Source organism: Dasypus novemcinctus, chromosome 4, assembly GCF_030445035.2.
Source record: "Dasypus novemcinctus isolate mDasNov1 chromosome 4, mDasNov1.1.hap2, whole genome shotgun sequence".
NCBI lineage: Eukaryota > Metazoa > Chordata > Mammalia > Cingulata > Dasypodidae > Dasypus > Dasypus novemcinctus.
The window spans coordinates 166,248,559-166,270,857 of NC_080676.1; the positions used below are offsets into that span (position 1 = coordinate 166,248,559).

General features: G+C 63.6%; 2 protein-coding genes across 2 annotated transcripts in view; both read right to left on the minus strand.

Moving 5' to 3' along the window:
- TSPEAR (thrombospondin type laminin G domain and EAR repeats) overlaps positions 1 to 22,299 on the minus strand; it is a 53,878-nt gene that overhangs the window by 14,738 nt on the left and 16,841 nt on the right. Inside the window, exons 5-11 of the mRNA XM_004467828.3 lie at positions 19,607 to 19,833; positions 17,751 to 17,841; positions 16,856 to 17,012; positions 15,367 to 15,498; positions 13,601 to 13,827; positions 11,712 to 11,898; positions 10,449 to 10,678 (exon numbers count right to left, since the gene is read on the minus strand). Of these exons, the coding sequence (XP_004467885.2) occupies positions 10,449 to 10,678; positions 11,712 to 11,898; positions 13,601 to 13,827; positions 15,367 to 15,498; positions 16,856 to 17,012; positions 17,751 to 17,841; positions 19,607 to 19,833 (1,251 nt within the window). The remainder of the gene's footprint in view (positions 1 to 10,448; positions 10,679 to 11,711; positions 11,899 to 13,600; positions 13,828 to 15,366; positions 15,499 to 16,855; positions 17,013 to 17,750; positions 17,842 to 19,606; positions 19,834 to 22,299) is intronic.
- LOC101430439 (keratin-associated protein 10-8-like) lies at positions 21,025 to 21,726 on the minus strand. Its single transcript, XM_012528738.2, has one exon. The coding sequence runs from the start codon at positions 21,724 to 21,726 to the stop codon at positions 21,025 to 21,027; it is 702 nt and encodes a 233-aa protein (XP_012384192.2).

Consider the following 22,299-nt stretch of genomic DNA (forward strand, 5'->3'; position numbering starts at 1 on the left):
CTGCCCGGCACTGGCACAGCTTTTGACCCAGCTCCGAGCAGGCCCTGCCCCAGCCCAGGAGCCCACCAGACCCAGCAGGGCAGGGAAGGCAGGGCGGGCCCCCAGCTGCCAGGCCCCGGCCAGCAGCCCGGGCGTGGCCCTGTCCTTCTCGTCTCCCAATCGGCGTGTGCTGGCCGGAGGCAGAGCCAGTGACCCGCCAGGAGCAGCCTGGATCAGCAGCTCCTCCCGCCACCCCCCTCCCGCCCCCAGGGCCTTCTGGGCTCTCACTCCAGGGCAAGCTTGTGTCATTGAGATGACACAGGCAGCGGCTCCAAGGGGCACACCTGGCTGGTCACACGTGAGGTGTGCATTGTTGTTTTTTTTGCACTTTTTAAAAATTAAAGTTAATTGATCATAAAGAATGTTACATTAAAAAACATAAACATGAGAGGTTCCCATATACCCCCCCACTCCTCCCACACCAACAACCTCCCCCATCCTTGTGGCACACTCATCACACTCGGTGAGCACATTGGAGCACGGCTGCACCACGTGGATAACAGTTTACCCTGTAGCTCACACTCTCCCCCCGTACATTCAGTGGGTTACGGCAGGATATATAATGTCCAGCATCTGTCCCTCCAGTGTCATTCAGGACAACTTCAAGTCCCCAAGATGCCCCCACATCACACCTCTTCTTCCCTCTCCCTGCCCTCAGCAACTCCTGTGGCCACCTTCTCCACATCAGTGCTACAGTTTCTTCCATTACTGGTCACAACAGTTCCATAACAGAACACCAGTAAGCCCACTCGAATCCACACTCCACGCCTCCATCCTGGGGCCCTGGGCAGCGATGTCTGCTCCGCCTCTGGAGGTGACATGTTCTCTGCCCCATCTGTGCAGAGCAGCGGTGGAGCCCTGGGTCCAGCGAGCCCCTGGAGGCCACTGTCCTCACCCCTGCACAGGTGGAGCTGCGGGTTGCTCCCATCCCTCCGTCAAGCACCTGGAGGGCATTTAATAAACAGCCGCTGGGCCAAAGACAGGGACGCTGTGGCGAGGTGAGCGAGCGCTCTCGTGCGGCCGCAGAGGGCGCCGCTCCCCCGAGCCGCTGCCGGGGCCCCAGGCGCACCAGTCCTGCAGGCGGTGCTGCCGCGCAGAGGGCGAGAGCAGCCAGAGCAGCCAGAGCAGCGTCACGCGGTGGCCTGACCAGGAGGGCAAGCCCGCGTTCCTCAGGGTGCTGGCGCCTGGACGCCCAGGGTGGCCCAGTCTGCGGCGGGGGCGGGACCTCAGGCGTGCGCACTCTCCTCCCGGGCCCCGCAGCCAGAGCTGCCTCCGTCCTGAGCTCAGAAGCGGTCCCCGGGAGGGCGGCCACACCACAGCCCGCTCTTAGTGGATGTGGGTAAAGAACGCGTCACCTGGGACCAGCCGGTGTGCCCCTCGAGCCGCCGCCTGCATGTCGATGGCCATCCGCATGTGGATGGCGCACGCTTGTCCTGGAGAAAGAAAGCCCAGAAGGCCCGGGGGCAGGGGCGCGGCGGGAGGGGACATGTGCCGATCTGAGGCGGGATGCTCCCGGGTGGCCTGGCTCTGCCCCCCACCCGGACAACCTGGGGGGGCACCTGGACCCTGGACCGGGGGAGGCGCGTCACGGGGCACGGCCATTAGACACAGAGGCCGGGCGCTGCGCAGATGCCAGTGGCATGACCTTGCAGTTAAAGAAACGGGTCACGGACCTCTGGCCTCGTGCTGAGTGCAGCTAGCTGCGGGAAAGCATGCACACAAGCACACGGGGACATGGGCACACGCCTGAGCGCACACACCTGCATGCACACACCTGCATGCACACACAGCAGCACACGTTTTGAAACCCACGAAATTCCTTCCTCTCTGAGTTCCCTGAAGTGCAAATGTCTCCCTCGTGGGCAAGGCGGGACGCAGGGGTTCTCGGGCCCACAGGGCGCCAGGCCCCTCTCCAAGGAAGGGCCCTGCCCCAGGGCTCTTGGTGGGATGAGGGGGGACCCAGCAGGAGGAGGCCCAGAGGGGAGGGCAGGCAGGTGTGGGGGAGAGGAAGGGCTTCCCAGGGGGAGAGGCCCCAGGGTGCAGAGGAAGGACAGGGAGGGGCCCCGGCAGGTGCTGAGGAGCGTGTGGGCCCGAGGACAAGGGCTCTGCACAGGCAGGGAGCAGGCGGGGGCACAGGAGAGGGGTGGAAGGCTGGCCCAGGTGGGGAGGGTCCTGGGTGCCAGGGCAAGGGGCTGGGACCTATGTCAGGGCACTGGAGAGCCAGCGCAGGCTCTTGAGCGGAGGAGTGATGAGCTGGAGACTCGCTGGAGGCTCTGAGACCCACAGAGCAAGGACGCAGCAGGGGGCAAAATGAGAGGGGGTGAAGCGTCGTTTTAGGGGGCCTGGTGGGGTGAGTCCCACCCAGGGGGGCCGAGGACCCAAGGCCCCGGCTCCCAGGGCTCCCCGGGCCTGCGGCCTGCCTTCAGGCCACTCATGGAACGCGGCTCCTGAGGGACTCACCAGGGAGCGACGGGCGAACCCCCACATCAAAAGGGCGTGCCGACCTGGCACGGGCGCTGAGCCGGCACCTGCTGGGCTGGCAGCCCTGCCGCTCCCAGTGGAATTCCCCAGCAGCCCTGCCGTGCCAGCCCTGGCCCGGTGCCCGGCAGGCTCGGGGCACCACGCTGGATGACGGCTTCTGGATCGGCGAGGAGCACCTGGGCCCCAGGGCCTCCCTCTAGGGGGCTGGGCCTGGGGAATCAGAGGATTCGTTGCTGGGGTAAAGAAGAGGGTGCCTCTGTGGCCTGAGGGCGCCGTCCTGCCAAGAGGGGGGATGCCAGAGCCAGGGGCCCCTGCCCAGACGCCCAGGGAAGGCAACAGCTGCCAAGGAGCCTGGGCAGGAGAGCGCCACCATCCTCACTGTGGGCGGGGGCTGGGCAGGGGTCTCGGGCTGCGGGCAGCTGGAGCCCGTGGAGGGCTCAGAAGACACGTTGCCACGCCTCCTGGCCTGCACCGGGTACCCCTCGGTGCTTCCTTCCTTCCAGCAGGCCCCCAACCTTCGCCACCTCCCAGCTGCTGATCCTACCGCACAGAGAAAGCAGAAGTCCCCAGGGGGTCACCCCACCCCGCACAGCTCCCCACACAGCTCCCCATCCAGCCCTGAGGCGGTCCTGGGCGTGCCACCTCTGAGGTGCTCACAGCCATTCACACGTGAGGAAACGGGGTGCAGAGGGCCCCTGCTGGCTTCGGGGGCTCCCGGGGACCCGCTGCCCCTGGCTGCCGGGCACAGCCCCACGCCACTCACCCCGCTCCGCTCGGGCATCTGCCCCATCCCTGCAATGGGAGTGTGTGAGTGCACGTGGGAGCGTGTGTGCGTATCCGTGTCGGCACGCCCTGCGAGCTGGAAGCCCTTTAGCTGCGGCGAGCTCGTCCGCAGCCCAGCTCCGCCTCCAGAGCGTGGCCTTTCCCCTGGGGCCTGCTCGTGTGAACATCCACCTGCTCGCGCAGAGCTGGAGCCGGTTTTGATGGCAGGCGTTGCTCCAGGGCACCCACGGTGCCTCCCGGAGCATTCTGGAAACTATCCCTCGGCCTGGCAGGTTTGGGGCGGGGGTGTGGCCTCCTCTCCTCTCGCCCTGCAGAGACCCCGCGCACTGGGGTGGTACCTGCTACCCAGCTGTGCTGCCAAGGTCGGCGCGGACACGGGCTGACATAAAGGGGAAAACCACTTAGCACGCCGCAGCCACGGCGCACCCCGGCCCTGAAGGCCAAGAGCACGCGTGTACGCAGTGTGCGCACGTGCACAGGGAATTTGTGTGCACATACAGGTGCTTGCAGGGCCCGCATGCCTGTGCCCACACGTGCAGGGGTGTTTTCTTCTCACTTCTGGAGGTGCACGGCAGGAGGGGTTGGTGCCCGTTCAGCCCAGAGCCTCGTTCCATCTTTTCCATCTTTCACTTCCTCCCTGGATGTTCACATCCGGAGCTGAGACTGAGTTTCAGACACACCCGGGGCTTTGGGGCCGACACCTCCTCGGGTGCCCATGTGCCCGTGTCCCACCAGGCAGCCTCCAGCTGGCAGACCCCAAGGTCCCCGGCCGCCCGGCGCCCGCGCCTCCCCTCTACCCCTCCCAGCTGCCCCCGAGCTGGAGCCTTGGGGCCCTGTGGATCGGGCGGCGACCACGGCTGCCGGCCAGCAGGGACCTCGGGGCTGGGGCTCCGTGGCCCGAGGCCACCTCACCTGCACCCTGATCTCTGCCCCCCAGAGGAGGCCCCCAGGATTCGCAGTGGAGGGACCCAGGGACGAGCCCCTGGGGAGCCCCCGGGCTGGGCACCTGGTGCCCACGCTCCCCAGGAAGTCCCTGCCGTGGGCACGGGTGCCAGCACTCCCTGCCCTGAAAGGATGGCTCCTTCCCCGCCCCGCAGTAAACGAGTTCAGAAACCCCGGCACGGAAGGGATCTGCGCACAAGACAGAGCCGCTGGCGAGACATCAAAGTGAGCTCCAGGCCCTCAAGGCACTGGTGAAGCTGGAAACGGGGCTGCTGAGGAAGGCGCCTCTCAGGGGGCCCCAGGACCCAGTCGGCGCCCGCGCGGCCTCAGCCCAGGGTTCCTTCCCCGCAGGGCCTGGCTCTGTGTGCGGCCTGCGCCCCAACCCCCGCCCACCTCCCACGTGCCTTCCGGGGCCTGGCTGGTGGGGGGGGCTGGAGTCAACGCCCAGGCCCTCCTTGCAGTGCTATAACCAAGGGCACAGGCTGCCAGGTACCACGAGGGGCAGGGCGCACGGGCCACGTGCCGGCGCATCGCAGCCCGGCCCCCAAACCAGGCGCCACCAGGTACCACGAGGGGCAGGGCGCATGCGCCACGTGCCGGCGCATCGCAGCCCGGCCCCCAAACCAGGCGCCACCAGGTACCACGAGGGGCAGGGCGCACGCGCCACGTGCCGGCGCATCGCAGCCCGGCCCCCAAACCAGGCGCCACCAGGTACCACGAGGGGCAGGGCGGGCGCACGCGCCACGTGCCGGCGCATCGCAGCCCGGCCCCCAAACCAGGCGCCACCAGCCGGGAGAGCAGGTCTGGGTGGGCCGGGGGCCCTCGGTGGGGAGGCGGGGGACCCTTGGGAGGAGGGTGGGGGGCCCTGGAATGGGAGCTGTGGCCAGGGACCCTCGGACGTGGGGCAGGGGCCCTCGGGTGGGGGCTGCGGGCTGGGAGGCCCTCAGGTGGGGGCTGCGGGACCCTTGGTGGGGGGCCGGGGGACCCTCAGGAGGAGGGCGGGGGGCCCTGGAGTGGGGACTGTGGCCAGGGACCCTCGGACGTGGGGCAGGGGCCCTTGGGTGGGGGCTGCGGGCTAGGAGGCCCTCAGGTGGGGGCTGCGGGACCCTTGGTGGGGGGCCGGGGGACCCTCAGGAGGAGGGCAGGGGGCCCTGGAGTGAGGGCTGTGGCCAGGCCACACTCCTCTCCTGAGGAGCCGATGCATTCCACAGCAACAGAGCAGGCACAGCCCCGGCCCCGGCCCCCTGCCACCCCCGTCCGCGCCCTGGGGGTGGCCGTCCGCGCCCTGGGGGTGGCTGAGCCCCTCAGCAGGGCGCAGGGAGGCGGTCTCGGCAGAACGAGGCTCAGGGAGAGAGGGGTCCCCCAGCCGTGGGGCCTCTGCTGTCCCGCCCCCAAGCTGGCCTGGGAGTGCCCCTGCTCGGGCACGGAGATGGCGCTGCCCTGTGTGGGGGCCACGCCCGATCCTAGCAGGCCGCACAGGATGAAGAGGTGCCCACCCCCCAGCTTGAGCTGCCCTGGTGACCCCGCCCCCGACACACGTTCAGCGCCAGAGCCCAGGCGTGCCCCAGGCCTTCACGGGGTGATGCTGGAAGCCCGAGGTCACCCGAGCGCCACCCCGTCCCACGCATGCACGAGAAGCCACCCCCGCGGCACAGGCTGCCCAGCCCCGCACCCACCATTGCGCTGCGCCACAGCCTTCCTGCCTCTCTTGCAGACGCGCTGCTTGTGCGCTGCCTCCTTGGACCCCGCAAGCCGGCTCCGTTTCCTTAGCTTCTTTCTGATCGCCCCCTCCCCAGCTCCCCCCACCCTGGCCCACTGGCCCAGGCGCCCCCTGCTCCCCGCTCCTTCCTCCTCGGAGTCGTGCTTGGATTTCCCAGCAGCCCTTGGGACAAGGCCCCTTCCCACAGTCCTTCCCGAACACTCCCCTCACCTGGCCGCGCAGGCTGTGGCGGGACAGGAGAGCGAGGCGCGGCCCTCCTGCAGCAGCCGCTGCGTGGAAGCCAGAGGGCGCGGCCGGCCACTCGCCCCTTCAGCGCTGTGCGCTGCCCGCCTCCGCGCACCAGGGCGCTGGGCCCGAGACCCCAGCCTGTGAGACCTTCCTCTTCCTCGCGGGAAGCTCCGGGGTCCTTCGCCCCAACTCGGGTCTCCCCCACCTCCCTGGGCCCGGCACCCTCCCTTCCTGAGGGGCCCTGGACTGGACGGGCTTGCCTGGGCCTCCCCCAAAGACCCCACCACTCCCCTGCCTCCGGGGCTCAGTGACTGGAGCTGCTGGTCCACCCTCTCAGCCTCTTCTTGTCTTACAGCAATGAGGGGTCTAGCCGGCAGCTCCCAGTCCCCACCCCCTCTGCCCACACCTGGACACACTGGTGAGTGAGTCTGGGGGCCCCTCCTTTGGTGTTGGTAGGAGGGTTAAACCATGCAAGCCACCCCCCCCCCCCCAAATAAACTGAAGCCCTGGCCAGGCCCACCCCCACAGCGACCCCAGGCGGCCTTCCTTCCCAGCCCAGACCCGCTGGGGCTCCACCCATTCTCCCCAGGAAGTCGGCATGTGAGCACAAACCTTTTCACCTCCTTGGGTGTGGCATCAGTCTCCACATCCAAGCCAGAGTTCGGGCACCCCCCCCCCGCTTTTGTAGGGTGTCATGACACCTGCGTGGTGGGACAGTCTTAGCCTCATCCTCCAGTTGTGTTACCAAAGGTCTTCTTTAAACCCAGGAGTCCTATTTTTAATACCCAACATCTCTTTCTTGTTAACGATATTGTTCTTTAAAGAGAATAACTTCTTGAATACATCCAGAGAAAATTCTAATTTAAAAATTTCTTCTCTTTCTAGAACTAACTCAGGCTCTCCCAGTCTGAGTATTTATTTTCCCCAACTCCTTCACGTTTCTGGCTTTCTGGGACTCCTTGGAGATCCTCAGCTGTGTCAGGGTAGAGGTGAGGGGTGGGGGCGCACGGGGACTTGTGGTTGGTGGGCTTCGCTCTGGAGAGCTGGGGCGTCTGCCAAGCCCCTCATAAAATGTCACGGCGAAGGAGACATTCCTAAATTGGCCTTTTGTCATATCGTAGCTTCTTGCTCAGCCATGAGAGTTAGGATCGGGGTGTTACCAGGTCTAGGCTTATGATCTCCAGAATGCACCCCTACCTGCACGCAGGCACCCCCTTCCTACCACGTTTTGTGATTTATGACGCAGGGTCCTGGGGCAGCGTCCCCGTTTTCCGACAGCTCCTTGTGAAACACACACACACACACACCCCTCACTTGGTCAACCAGAAGGCCCCGCTGCTCCTTCACCCACGGTGCAAGGCTGGGACACGGCCCTCAAGACACAGCCTGAGCCTGCCCCCTCCCCAGCTGGCCCAAAGACCCTGGAACCGATCACTCGGGGCCGCCCTCCAGGGTCACGCTCTTCGATTCTTTCGCTCTCTTGGGGCGCATGTTCAACTCCCTCCCTGATCCTGCTCACTCTCCTAGAACAAACCCCCTTTGCCGGCCCCCTGCCTGGGGGCCCAGCAGCCCTCCCCGCCCGGGCCGAGTGCAGCCTGGGGCCCAGAGGGCTCTGCTGGCACCCGGTGACATTGGTGGCACCTGCAACTAACTCGGGCCTGGAGGCGTCGCAAAGGCTGGTGGCCCCACCGCCCACATGCCGCGCCTGCCGAGGCCCCCCGACCCTCCTGCGGCTGCTCCAGGCCCGTGCTCACTTGTGTCCACTGTCCTCGCTGCCAGGGTCTCCCTGGGCGTCCTGGCTTCACCTGCCGACGGTGCCCTCGTCCCCGCGGGCTGTGGTGTCTCCACCCTCACAGGCCTGGGAGCCTAGTTCCTGGGTCCCAGGCTCAGCCACTGCTGGGCGCTGCTCTGACCCGTTCACATTAGCCTCCCGGCACCCAAGGGCGCTGCTCTCTAATCCAAGACACCACCTTGTTCTTCCGCAGAGTCGACTCCTGTCACTTGTTGCAGTGACGTTCTACAAAGTTTCTGTGGACCTAGGACGAGCCGCTGCTCCAGGGGCGTCACATCTCCGCCAGCCTGTCCACGCGAGTCTGCACGTGCGCATCTGTTTCAAGTCACCCAAGGCCTCTTGCCTCCTCCTTAAATCTGCATACGAGTCTCCAGAAGGTTCTCTGCTCCCCAGCCCTCAGAGATGCCCACGTAACCCACATGGAAACAGGGTCACTGCCCTCAGAACATCGCAGAAGACACCTGACGTCCTGAATACAGACGGAAGCAAGTGTCGTCGTGAGGACACCGGGCGGGAGGCTGGGGCCGCTGGGGGGCGCTCGGGCCACACCTCACGCCGGAGCGCACTTCCCCAGGGTGCCTCCCCGCCTTCTCGTGCCCAGGAGCACTGGACAGCACCTCAGCACTGCGCCGGGGCCCATTTTAAATGAAACCACCAAGAAAAAGCACAAACGGGGAAAACGCAGCGAATGTACCGTGGAGGGTCACGGTTTACAGGGAGGGCTGAAACGGGAAGGGGAGCGCCACTCACTCAACCCCGGCGGGACACCTGCGTCGAGCGACTCATTTTTGCCAGACGCCAATGACCACAAAAATGCCATGATAGTTGGTTTGGGGATTACAGCTAAGTTTTGGCAAGTAGGCAACTCCACAAATACGGAATCTGTGCTTAGCGGCTGTAAGGCACCAGAGAGCACGCCGGTTCAATGACGAGACGGCGCAAGGAACCCATGTTCACAAAAGACCATTCAATGCCCGGCTAAACCCAGCGAGGGGCAGCGTTTGAATTCCGGCTCAGCCTCTCTCCAGCTGCGGGGCTACAAGGAAGCTAGCCTCTCTGTGCCTCCGTTTCCCTGTGTGTAACAGAAAACAGCAATGGTACCCAGATGCTTTACCTAAGTCTCCGCCGGTGCCTCCATTCGCCTCCCCAGACTCAAAGCATCAGACACCCAGAAGCCCCACGCCCACCCCCAAGCGCTCTCCTCCCCAGCCCACCTGCGGAGCTCCACCCCCTTGCCTCGTCCCCACTCCTGCTTCCTAACCCCCTCACACCTGCCTGTGCTTCCTTGCCACGCTCCCACCTCCTCGCCCAGGACCTGGCCACTCACCTGGGCCGGCAGCAGCAGCTCCCAACTGCACAGGGACACGGGGTGCCCCAGCGGCCACAGAGCTGCCCCCTCCAGCCACTGGGGCATGCTCCAGGCACCCCTGCTGCCCCGTTCCCCGCCCTGCGCCCTTCCACAGCCGCCCCCAGGTGCCCTCTCCGCCTGCCCTCCCCACTCCCCCAGGCCAGCCTCTCCCAGAAAAGGGCAAGCCCCAGGAACGTAGGAACCCAGGAAGCCCTCGCCCTCGCCGATGTCGGCAGCCACCTTGCTCCAAATCGACTTTGGTGATGGAAGTAACTTAGGATTTATGGCCTGGTGTCTGTAAGCTCCTACCCCAAATAAATACCCTTGATGAAAACCAAAAAATTTCTGGTACTTCGTATCAGCACCCCTCTGGCTGGCTAACACACAAGCCCACCAGGAGAGTGGGGTGTCTCCACGGTACTCCCTCCAGAGAGCCCAGGCCTGTGCCGTCGCCTCCAGGCAGCCCAGCCTCAGAGTCAAGATGGCTCGAGGAGCAGGGCCGAGGCCTGAGGGAGGCTCAGCGCTGCCTCGGCTGGCTCGAGGGGCTGCTGAGCAGAGCTAGAGGGAAAGCTGCTTGCAGCCCACACCCCCACCCACCCGCCCAGCCCAGGTCACGGCTGTCCAGGACAGGGCCGCGGTGCCCACCTGCAGACTGGACCATGGGGGCTGCCTTCAGAGGTGGGGAGGTGCCAGGGCGCTGCACTCCCAGTGCTGCTCAGGGAAAGCCCACACTCCCGGCAACATCCTGGAGGAGCCAGGCCAGGGCCTCCCACCTGCCTCCTTTCGGGGTGCCCCGGCTATGCTCAAGAGCATCAGAGGCTGGCACCTGTCCCCACTTGAGGGTCTCACTGCTGGGTCCCCTTCTTGCCAGTGGGTCCACGCTGGGACGTAGATGTGGGCCAGGGCCAGGGAGAAGTGCCGTGTGGAGCCCCGTGGAGCCCCCCCATGGGTCCCCCTTGTGGAGTCCCCGTGTGGAGCCGTGTAGAGCGGTGTGGAGCCCCATGGAGCCCCTGCGTGGAGCCCCGTGGAGCCGTGGGGAGTCCCCGTGTGGAGCCCCGAGAAGCCCGTGAGAAGCCCCGTGGAGCCCCCCTCGGAGCCCCGCGCCCGCGCCTCACCGGGAAGGACTGGAAGAGCTGGAAGGAGCCGAGCAGCCGCACGTAGAGGTGCGACAGCACCCGCGTGGACGTGCCGTTGAAGGCGTTGGCCACGGCCAGGAAGGCGAAGGGCCCCGCCGTGAAGAACTCCCAGTCGTAGGCGCCGGCCGTGGCGATGGTCTGGTTGGCGGCGAAGAGGCGGCTGCGCGGGTCCCACTTGTAGATAACGCTGCCGATGTTGTGGTTGTCGCCTGCGGGCCGAGGGCTGGGCTGAGGAGGGCGGGTTCCGGGGGGAGCAGCGGCCGCAGCAGAACCCGGGGCCCCTCACCCGCCCGGCTCAGTGAGGCCCGGCCCCAGCACGGAGCGCGGAGCGTGGAGCGTGGAGCGGTACGCCCTGCAGCCCTCGCTGCCTGCTCCCACCTCACCTCGCCCTCAAGTGCCAGGCCCTGGTAATGCTGTTCCCTTGCCAGAAGGCCCCTTCCTTCCTGCTCAGTGCTCCCTGGACCCCCAGGCTGGGCCAGGCTCCCAGGCCTGCCTCTGGGAGCACCCTGGGGAGCACCTGTGAGCCAGTTCCTGGGTCCCCACCCAAGAGCAGGGTTGGCCGGATGCTCCTCCCCCAAGCCCCCAGGCCCTCCCGGCAGGCCTCAGATTCAGGTAAAGTGTGGGCCTGCAGCCACCCCCACAGCGCCAGCCGCCCCCTGGAGCTTCCAGGAGGGGAGGGGAGCAGAGGAACAGGGAGGACTGGCCGGTGGTCATCCAGGGCAGTGGCCCCGCCCAGAACCCAGGTGCCCCAGCCCCCCCCCCCAGGCCCCTGTGCTGTGCACCGCACCTGCTGGCATCACACGGCATCGTGATCAGACAGAGGTGCCCATAGGCGCCCCAGAAGCCAGACCAGGTGACAGCATCTTCTGCAGCTGTGTGCCAGTGTGCCAACCTTCCTTCCACAGGCCCTGGGGTGCTGCTCAAGCGCCCACCTTCCCGCCTAATTCCACCAGACCCCTCCCCTAAGGGCAGTGGGGATCAGCCCCACACAGAACAGCTGGGGCAGCGTCCGTGCTGGCAGGCCAGGGCGGCTCTCCCACGGCGGGTACCTACTTGGGAGCGTGTGTCTGCCCACCTGGCTGGGCAGGTAAGGAGGGGTTGTGCTGTACTCGTGCCTCTCAACAGCCAGGTAGCTTAAGGAGAACCAAGGAAACGGGCCGGGGGGGACTGGTTATTCTTAGTGGCACAGAACGCGCTCCGCAGTGGCGTCCTGCCCCACCAGGCCCCGGCCACGCTCCGTACCTTCCCGGTGGTTGGCCACGGCCAGGAAGTGCTCCCCGTCCACCTGGAAGGCCTCCCAGTCCCGGGCACTGTGGGTGGCGATCCTCTGATATGGGGCGAATTTCAGCTTTCTGCGGCTCCACTTGTAGATGACAGAGAACTCCTGTCCCTTTCTATTTGCCCCAAAATTTGCCACAGCCAGGAAGATCTGAAAGGGGACAGAATGGGAGCCTGTTTCTTCCCAACAGAGCGAGGGATCTGGTGCCAAAGTGTTTCTATCCAAATCCACATTTCACATGGGGTGCGGCAGCAGGCAGGGCAAGGGCCCCAGGAGCAGAGAGCACATTTTCATAGTTGGAAAAAAAAGAAACTCAGAGGGATGCACAGAGTCGCCATGACCAAAATGGAGCCACCTGTCATCGTCCACCGTGGCTTGTGGGCAAAGCCCCTTCGGGATGTTCTCTATGCTTACAAGGCCTGTTAAAACGCCCTTACTCCTTAGCGTGTTCCTTCTACTCTTTTCTCTATCTGCAGCTCAACCCAAATTCAGGATGAGTGTTATGCACAAAAGTATTCATCGTGGCCTGGATGAGGGAAAAAAGTTCTCAATGACATGTTCCCAACTTAAGGATGTGGTTCCTCCTACAATGTAAAAAAAAAAAAAAAAAGAGGGGAAGGGCCTCACAATGTCGAGTTAACAGGAAATAAAATCATGCCAGCTGAGTTATTATGATCTGGAACCACGTGTGGCACTTGCCTTATGTTCCACGTGCTTGGAAAGAGGGAGACCATGGAATTAGGTACTTGCTTGGGTGACCAGACAAAATATTTTCCGCTTGTTTTCTTGAATCCCCCAACTTTTCTTTGCTGTAAGTTTATCATTTTTTGTAATAACAAATAAATAAATTCAATATGTCATCAACTGCAAACAAAAGGTTAGTCATGCATCAACCACCATGGCCATGGAACAGACAGGAGGACGCAGCAGCTGTAGGAACCACAAGACAGGGTTTTGTCTGGCTCCCTGCCTTACCTAGTGCAAGGGAACACTGCGTGCCTGTTGTTCTCAGCACACGTCTGCTGGGTGAGGGCACGAATCAGTGAAAACGCACAGGTTTGGGGGCATTCACGAGACAGTGTCTCCAGGTTGCTGCCTCTTGGGAGTCCAGTGGGGCTGGAGATGCTGGGCAGAGCATTGCTCCTTCTCTCACAGTGGCCCTCTCTGGCCCAAGGTACCCCCCCAGCCCTTAGCTCAGCTCAGCCCCCAGATGAAAGGGAGGGGAGCTGAGGGGGGGCAGCTTGCAGGGCCACTCAGGCCAGGCCTCCTGGGACTAGGGGAGGGAGCTGCCTGCGGGGTCATCCGGGCCGGCCTCTCAGGATTGAGATGGAGTGTGGCCTCATTCACCCAGGCCAGGCCTCCCGGGACTGAGGGGGATTGCCTGGAGGGCCACCCAGGCCAGGCCTCCCAGGGCAGGGCCCTCGCCATCGGGGCCTGTACACCCTCCATCTGGCTTGCTCCCACGGTGTGTGCGGCAAGCGCAGAAGCATGAGGAACGCAGGCCTTCTACTTCCGCCCTGAGAAGGTTTCTGCATTGCTGACAGTGTGGCCAAGTTACTGGTTCAAGTAAAAGGATCTAAGAAGGTTTGCAACTTAGTAACAATGAGTCAAGGTAGACCTATGAACTGGTTGATGCCTTAGAACTGATCTTGTCTTCTGTTAGCTGAATGAACTTTTTTGAAAGGGGTGTAGCTAAACGCACATGACTTCGAGCCGCACTTGCCATCTGAACAGGCTTTTGAAACATGAGAAGTATTTATCTGCACGACCCATATAGGGAGCCCAAAGCTCTGGACTTCGTGCATTATTCCAAGCTACAGAGGATCAAGAACGTCAGGGAACGCAGACTTGCCTTCTTCCCTATGGTGAAATGTCTCCAGGACTGGGCTTGGTTCGTGGGGATGCTCTGATACAGAACAAACCTCCCGTCGGTCCACTTGTAGACGGCGGAGGTGGCCTTGCGATTGGCCGTGGCCACAAAGAGCCCCACCTCGGGGATGGCGAACACCTCCACGCCCAGGGTCTCGGAGCTCGTGACCAGGCTCTGATGCTCCTCCACGTAGTCCAGCTTTTCCTTGGCTTGGGAGAGAAAGACGGCGGCTCGTTAGCGGTTCCCAGGAAGGCCCACGACCTCCCGGGCGCCGGCCGCCGGGAACCCGCGCCGCGAGGGCCCATTCTTAATCCCACTGCGCGCAGCACGCAGGCCCCTGTGAAGGCGCGCTCAGGGAAGGCGCGCGAACGGGGACTTCCCGGGGCCCATCTGGGTGCGGCAGGGCCAAGGGGGCTCTTGACCCACGTGGCTGGAGGCCCGACGAGGGAAGCAGGAAACAGAGACGCGAGCGGCCGGAAGTGGGCGGAGACCGGAACAGAGACAGACGGGGAGTGGCCGGAAGTCGGAGGAGGCGGAACATAGCAGGCGCGGAGCGGCCGGAAGTTGGCCGAGGCCCGAAACAGAGAGAGCCGGAAGTTGGCGCAGGCTGGAGCTGCAGGAGGGGAGCGAGCCGCGGGCGGCGCTGGCTGGACTCCAGGAGAAACCCAGCCCTGCGGACGCCTGGATGTCGGCCTTGCAGCCTCCGAAGCCCTGAGGGAGAAGTTCCTGGGGCTTAAGCCAGGGTGGCCCACGGAGCCAGCGCGACGCCCCCAGCACTGGGCGCCGGGGGCGGGCCTTATGAGGGGCAGCCGCCTGGTGCTGCGTTTTACCCTCGTAGGAAAGTCCAACAAAGGGAGGCTGCCTGTTTCTGCCCTGAGTTTTCTGATCTGGGGAGCCACCCCCAAAACTGTCAGAGTGAAGTTTACGTACTGCGTCTGTACTACATTTTTCCAGAGATCGTGGCTTCTGCAAAAGGCCAGGACCTGGACGTGTAAGACAGAAGGCGTCACCAGCTCCTGGGTGCCCGGGTGAAAGCAGCTCCCATCTCGGACACCAACCCCTCTGGAGCGTAGCACAAGCTTCGCCCACTTTTCCCACTTTGTGAAAGCGTGTGCCATAAGAAAGAATCCCTTTATGTCCTTGGCCCCTTGTGCTGTTTGAGTGGTGGGCAGGAGGGGTATGAGGAGGAGGTGGCTGCCAGGCCACCCCCCAGGAGGGGGGCCCCAGGTGCCCAGCTCACCCTCCAGGGAGAGGCCTCTCTGCTCTCCCCCGCCTGCATTCTCCTTCCCATGTTTAGGGAAGAGGCAGAGATCCAAGCCCTACACCCCAGCACCAAGCCCTATACCCCAGACCTGCCAAGAATGGACTGTGTCTTCTTAGGAAATACACAGGTCCACTGCTCCTTGGGGCCACTTTCCTATTCCTAAATAACCCTGGCACTGAGGAGAACCACTGTTCTTGAGGAAAGTTCAGTTCTCAGATGACTGGGCTCGCCTGTGACAGTCCACCAGGATGCTTGTTGTCCAGGTGTATAATTACTGAGAGATTCCCCTTTCTTCAGGGGTCCCTGCCTGGATGACAAACCACGTGGTCATCTAGAAATGGCCCACGACCATTTACATTTCACATCTCCACCTACCCTGGTTGTGAGGTGACAGAGCTATCCCCGCTGGTTGAGGACATGGGAATGCCCGTGCCCTAAGCCCCTGGAGCTCCAGGGAATCACAGCAGGATGCCGCCCGCCTCACCTGCTAACACAGAAATCCACTTGCTGCCCACACAAAGGTACAATCCCTTTCGGACGGCGTCAAACCAGAACTGGGCGTCTTCCAGCTTGGAGCATCGAGGCTGGGATCCCAGCGTCACTTTCAGGCTGGTTTCTGAATGGAAGACCATGAAAGGTGGGGGTCCAGTGGATACGCGTTCCTAGGGGAAGGCGAGTGGGGAGGCGGCCCCGTCAGCCAGGGCTGCCTGCCTCGCCTTTGCCAGGAGCCCTTCAGTCACAGGCCAGGAAAGCGAGACCCCAAAGGAGAAGCAGTGCACCCCAGGGCATTTGCACAGCAGGGATTGTGATTCCTTACATTTACTATTTGTCCACCCTCCCTGCCCATACCCAGACCTTCCTTCAATCTTTGGTATTTTGAAAAGTCTTAGTAACTAGTCCGTTTAAACTAGTCCATTAAACTAGTCCATTAAAATGCCCTAATCCATTTAAACTTCAGTGTTGCTTGCTTATGTGGCATTTCCATGCCAGTTATTTCTAGTAACTACATTTCTAGTAATTCCATTGCAGATCAAGCACAGCCGTCCTGACTGGGCCTCCTTACAGCTTTGCGAGGGGGATGCTTAGCCAGCCCTCAGCCTCTCTGAGCCGCCAGCAGAAGCAGGGGATTGGAGTAGCTGGTCCCCAACAGCCGAAGTGACTTTGAGATCCCTTTCCAGGGATAAAAAGTTGGGGTTGGACCCACGCCTGACCTTGGAACAGGAGCCGTCAGGAGGGCTGGCCAGCTCTCTGATCACCTTAGGGGTACAGTGGGGTGTAGGAGGTGTGTAGGTGTAGGGGAGCACCCTGGAAGGGTTTCACAGTCTCCATGGTAGACAGTCTCGATAAACGCCATCAACAATAAAACCTCGCATTTGGAAAGCACAAACATAAACGAAAGAAAGCAAAGTGAGGGAGCCCTCTGGGTGGAGGGTGTCCACGGGAAACACAGCTCCACCCCGTGGGGCCTGGGGCCTGATTCTGGGGCTGTGAGCTGAGGTTTGGGTGCCTGCCAGAGAGGGGTGGGCTAGAAGAGCTGCTCAGTGGACAGAACAGGGCAGTAGGTGCAAGTGAGGAGGCTCGAGGGAAGGAAAACTTTCTAGATTTAGCACTATGCAAACAGCCCAGGGGGCCTCGGGAAGGGCACGGTCAGAGCAGGGCTTGGGCGGCCGTCCCAGTGCCCTTGGAAGGGAGGGTGGACGACCCTGGCGCCCCGGGCGGCCTGCGGCCCTCCCCTTGGGGTGGCCCTTTAGCTGTCTTGGCCAATTTTATCGATCCCCTCCTGTCTTCATGGCAGCTAGAGGACTGCACAGCAGAGGTGGAGAAGGCTCGCCCGTTTGCTGCCCGCCACAAGGTTCTTGGGGTGTCCATCGTCAGCATGGGGGGAGGGGGGGTTTTTTTGCAAGTAAAAAAAAATTTTTTTTTTTAAAGATACATAAATGACACAGAAGAGTGAGTTGTTCTGACCTACTAACCATAGCGGTATTTGAGCACCTCGTTGTCTTCGGGTTTTCCCGCGAGATCCTGCAGGGCCGGGGGGATGGACAACACGGCCAGCGCGGCATCCTTGCTGGGACACAGTTGTGGGGTGGCGTCGGAGCCTGGCACCAAGACCAGCTGCCTCATGAGGCCCTGGAGAGAGAGGGACAGCGACTCAGCCCCCACGCTGATGGAGAGGGGCCTCGGGCCACTGCAGACTCGCCCATCCTCCCCCGGGATGAGGGGGCAGAGAGGGAAGGGAAACCTAACGCTTTCCAGCACCACAAGAGAAAAGCCTGCATCCTGGTTATTGGAGAGGCAATGGGGGAAACGGTAGAGAACCATGCTACTGAGTGAACTAAATCACAGGAAGGGATTTTTCTCGTGAGCTTAGAGTAACTGAGCTACATTGCTTATGTGCCCTAATCCATCCATAATCCATTTACTACCCATATGTCCATCCCTCCACCATCCCTCCATCCATCCTTCCATCCACCCATCCACTACCCATCCACACACCCACCCACCTGTCATCCACCTGACTACCCACCATCCACAACCTATCCATGCATTCATCTGTCCATCTGTCCGTCCATCCAGCTCTCCACCCACCCACTCATCTATCCACCACCCATATGTCCATCCATCCACCATCCATCCCTCCATCCACCCATCCACTCTCTATACATCCATCCACACACCCACCCACCATCCATACTCTATCCATGCATTCATCTGTCCATCTGTCCATCCATCTCTCCACCCACCCACTCATCCATCATCCATCCATGCATCCACCCAACATCCAGCCATTATCTATGTATCTGTCCATCCATCCATCCACCATCTGTCCCTCCACCCACTCACCCATCCTTCACCCCCCCCCCTAACCGTGAACAGGCCTTTCGTCCTCCTCCGGCTGCCGATGAAGAACCAGGCTCCTCGCACAGACAGGGTGGCCGGGAAGGGCACGTCAGCAGTTCTGAGACCACCAGAAGACAGGTTTAGGGTCGGAGCAGAGCAGGCTCATCCCCCATTTGCTTATGAAGGCGAAGGGAGCGGGGTCTGTGGGGGGGCTTCTGGACACGCCTGGCGGCTGCTGCTCCTCACATGAGGAGCCCTGAGGAGCCCTGAGGCCAAGAAGACAGGGCCTGCGGCCCTCCACTCGCGCAGGGTCCCCTAGCATGAGCACCCCAGCTGAACCCCTGCCCCATGCCATGTCTGGGCCCGGGGGAGGCCCAGCAGCATCATGGCCCACAGCGTGCGCTGGCTGCTGGCTGGGGAAGGGTCCAGAAGTGCACCTCGAGCTGGGTCTTGATGCGAGTGGAGACTGAACTCTGGGGATGGGGTAGGGGAGGGGGTCTCTGACGGAGGGGATCGCACGGTTGGGGTCTCTGGAGTGGCAAAGCAATGCCGGGACCTCCAGGGCTCCTCCCCTTGGTGCCTCCCAGGCCCTCGTGCTGCTGCTGTCATCTTGCAGAAACACCCACTCCTTCGAGAGTGCATCATCTGTTGCAGCTGGCTGTGGTGTGGTCAGCTCTGCCCTGCTGGTCTGGATCGCCCCTTCCTGTGTGCCCAGCCCTGCCCCTCCTGCTCCAGCACTGCTGTCCCGTGTGCCCAGCCCTGCCCCTCCTGCTCCAGCACTGCCGTCCCATGTGCCCAGCCCTGCCTCTCCTGCTCCAGCACTTGGGACCATCTGAGGCCCCAGATGCCCCCTCCACAGTGGTCTACATGGCCTGGGACCCCAAACAGCCTCGCCTGGGCCTGTCTGCTCTGGGCTCTGGCCCCAGGGCACCTCGCCCCCTTGGCATGGTACCTACAGGCCAGCAGAGGTTGGTTCCCCCACCCGGTGGTATTTCCCCGGGGCACCTCGCGCATGGCCCAGCTGTCACATGGGACTGGGCGGCGCGCAGGGCAGGGGACACCTTGCTGAGACGTGCTGACTCGGGGCCCCTGTGATCACTGCCGGAGAGCAGCCAGCACAGCTGAGCTTCCTGGAAAGGCCCTAGCAGATTTCGGGGTGAGGTGGGGGAGGGGTGCAATGAAGACGTGCCTAAACTGAGTGTGTAAATAGTAAGCATTCCTTTTATTCTGAAATAAGATTCTTCATAACAAAATAGACTAAAGGTCTACCTTGGAAAGTCCTGTTTGAAATAATGAGATATGTCATATAAGTTGGATCATGCGCGATGAAAAAGAAAGCATCCCGTCCCCAGCTGGTAAAACCTGAGGGCCCCGAAGCGCCACGGAAAATGGCCACTGGCTGGCCGGCTGCGCTGTGCAGGCCGCAGGACCCGGGTGGCGCGGCCAGGGGCGGCTTCGGGCCCCTGACTCCCGGGGGGCCTGGGCCGCATCGGAGCCCCTGGGGAGCGCGGGGGCGTTGATGTGTGTTCTTGGCAAGTACCCTCATCACAGACGAGGGGCGCTGGGTTTCGTGGTTTCAGGAGGAAGATGCCACATGCCCCGGGCCAGCCTGGACCCATTTTGGCCCCCCGGGGCTGGGCGAAAGCCGCGCACTCCCCGCCCCTCCAGTGTCCAGGCCAGCTCAGGTGGCGTCACCTGCCTCCCGCACACATGCCTGTCTTCGGGGCCCTTCCAGCGGGCAGGGTGATGATGACCCCTCGGTCCCCGGCACCCTCCAGTCACACTGCCTGCACTCGGAAACCGACCTCGCCAGGGGCTGGATCCCGCCCAGTGCCCAGTACCCGCACAGCGCCGTGCCCCCCGCCGCAGGGGTCCCCACCTACATGTCCACGGGGAGCCCGCAGTCCACGGTGAGGGAGAAGGAGGCTCCCGACACGGCCAGGACGAGCGTGTGCCAGCGGCCGTCTGTCAGGGCCAGCCCGCCGAAGGCCACGCGGGTCTGCCAGGCGCCCGCGCCCGCGAAGAGCAGGTGCAGCCTGCCGGGCGCGCAGCGCAGGCCGAGCAGCAGGGCGCCGTCCCCCGCCGTCACCGTGAAGACGTACTCGTTCTTCTGCAAGAGAGGACGCGGTGAGCGGGCGGGCGCGGGCACCCCGCGACGGGAGCGGCTGCCACACGCCGCCACGACCTGAGCTCGGGTGCCGGCCAGCCCGCCTGCTCGGGGACAGGCGCCTCTGCCCTGGGCTGTGAAAACCGCTCGCACTCAACGGAAGCGGACGTTCCCGTGGACTCCTTGCCTCAGTGATCAAAAGAGCCGCGAGTTCAAAGCGACTGGACAAGGCACAGCGGGCGTGGGAAGCAGGGAGGCGCGCTGCTGAAGGCAGCTTCCCCAGGTAAAACTGTAAGCCGGCTAAGGTGTGCCTGTGTTCCTAAAGAAATTACAAGCCTCCTTCGGCCTTCCAGTTTCATTGAACTCCTAATTCAGCAAAGTCCGCCTGGCACAGTGGGTGCCGCTGGCCGAGCTGGGGGCCCAGGGGACTAAGGTGGCCGCACGGGCGTCTGGGGTGGGAGGTGGGCATGGGGCTGACCTCCTACGCGGACGGGGGGAGGAAATGCCCAGAGCCCCTAGGGCGGGGGCAGGATTTCAGAAAGAGGGTGCGGCGCTTGGGAGCGTGGGTGACAAGGGGAGGAGGGGATGCCAGAGTGACGCAGGTGAGGGAGCCAGCAAGGTGAGCCTTGCATGGCCGGGAGGCGCAGCCAGCTCCCCCACAGCCCTGTGCTCACGGGGCTGAGCCCGAGCGGAGCCGAGCCTCCCCGGCAGGGCGTGCAGCCCAGGGACCCCCGTGCCCTGTGGGCTCCTCAGTCCCCATGCGGACACAGCCGTGCCTGCAGGGACCGCCATCTGGCTAGACCACAGAACCCGCCACAGTCTGAGGAAGGAGCGCGAACAGGCAAGTCAGGGAAGTTTATTGGGGCTGCCCGGCGAGGGCAGGCAGGTGGGAAATCGAGGCCAAGCGCAGGGGCCCAGGGAACTGGAAGGAAGGTGACAGTTGACAGGTGGGTGTGGGCGGGGCCGGGGCAGGGGCCGGGAGCTGCGAGGCTGGGTGAGGTGCCTGGGAGCCGGGGGAAAAGGTCATGTCAGGATATGGGAGGTGGTGCTGCCCCACCTCAGGGCCTCAGCCGTCCACACGGTCAGGGCAGGGCCCAGAGGCAGCCACGAAGGGCACAGCCATGGGGGCTTGGGGCCCGGCTGCCCTGGGGGCTGTGCCCGCTCAGCAGCAGGACCGGGGGCTCAGACAGAGACTCAGCAGGCCGGGCGGGGGCACGCGGGCCGGCAGAGGAGGGACACGCAGGAGGCCGGGCGGCAGCAGCTGGGCTGGCAGGAGCAGGCGGGGGCCCCGCAGGGGGAGGCGAGCACGCGGCAGGCGGGTCTGCACACGGGGCGGCAGAGGAGGGACACGCAGGACGGGGGTCTGCAGCAGGGCAGGGGGCAGGGGGCGGGCACGCGGCAGTGGGGCCTGCAGCAGACGGGCTTGGAGCAGACGGGCACACAGCAGAATGTGCAGGGGGACAGCGTGCAGCAGGGAGACTGGCAGCTGGACTGCTGGCAGCATGGAGTGCCCTGGCAGGGGGACGCCTCATAGCTGACTGGCATAGAACAGATCAACTTGTAAGTGACAGGCATGCAGCAGGCCTGCTGGCAGGGGGAGGTTGTGCAGCAGGCAGGCTGGCAGCTAGACTGCTGGCAGCAGGAGGGGGCGCAGGGGCTGGTGCAGACTGGTTGGCAGGGGCTGGACCCACAGCTCACAGGGGTGCAGGTAAGGGTCAGGCAGGAGGCTGGGGCGCAGCAGGTGGGGGCGCAGCAGGTGTGGGCGCAGCAGGGGGGCGGGCAGCAGCTCTCTGGGCAGTCGTCCCCCTGCCAGGAGGGGCCGGTGCAGGCGCTGGGCAGGCAGACGCTGCCGGAGCTCAGGTCGCTGGAGCAGAGGGACGCGGTGGACGCAGCCATGGTGGGGTGGGGCAGGAGGTGCGCTGGGAGGAGGCATGAGCGTGGGGTGTGAGTGTGTGAGTGTGAGTGTGAGGAGCTCCTGCCCGGGGCCTTTATACCCCTCGGTGCTGCAGGCGGCGGCTCGCCCGCCTCCCTTCCTCGTTGGTGTTTGGGAGTCTCGTCGGTGCTGTTCACTCAAACGCGCTCACTCAGCCCGGAAACCCTGCGGCGCCCAAGGACTGCGCGGCCTCCCTGGCCTGGTCTGACCCTGTAAGAAAACACCCCGGGGACAAACACGCAGGCAGCCGGGCACCGTGCACCCACGGCGCTGAGCCCTGCCTTCAGGGCGCTGAGGCCCGCGTCCCCGTCGCGATGGAGACAGTGAATCCCCGTGGCCCAGGGTGAGGCCACTGCTGTCCCCCGGAGGGTGCCCCACCGACAGCGGCAGGGCCGCGGGGCAGGAGAGACCCGCAAAGAGCGGGAAGCGAAGGAAGGAGCAACTCGTCGGTCAACTGCTGCGCAGAGCGATGAGACACAGCTTCAGAGAAACAGACGATGCCTCAGACGGTCCCTCACGTCAGATTTTCAGAAAGA

Bases quoted from the DNA above. Each gene is read 5' to 3' on its own strand.
- LOC101430439 (XM_012528738.2), bottom strand. From the start codon at position 21,726: ATGGCTGCGTCCACCGCGTCCCTCTGCTCCAGCGACCTGAGCTCCGGC.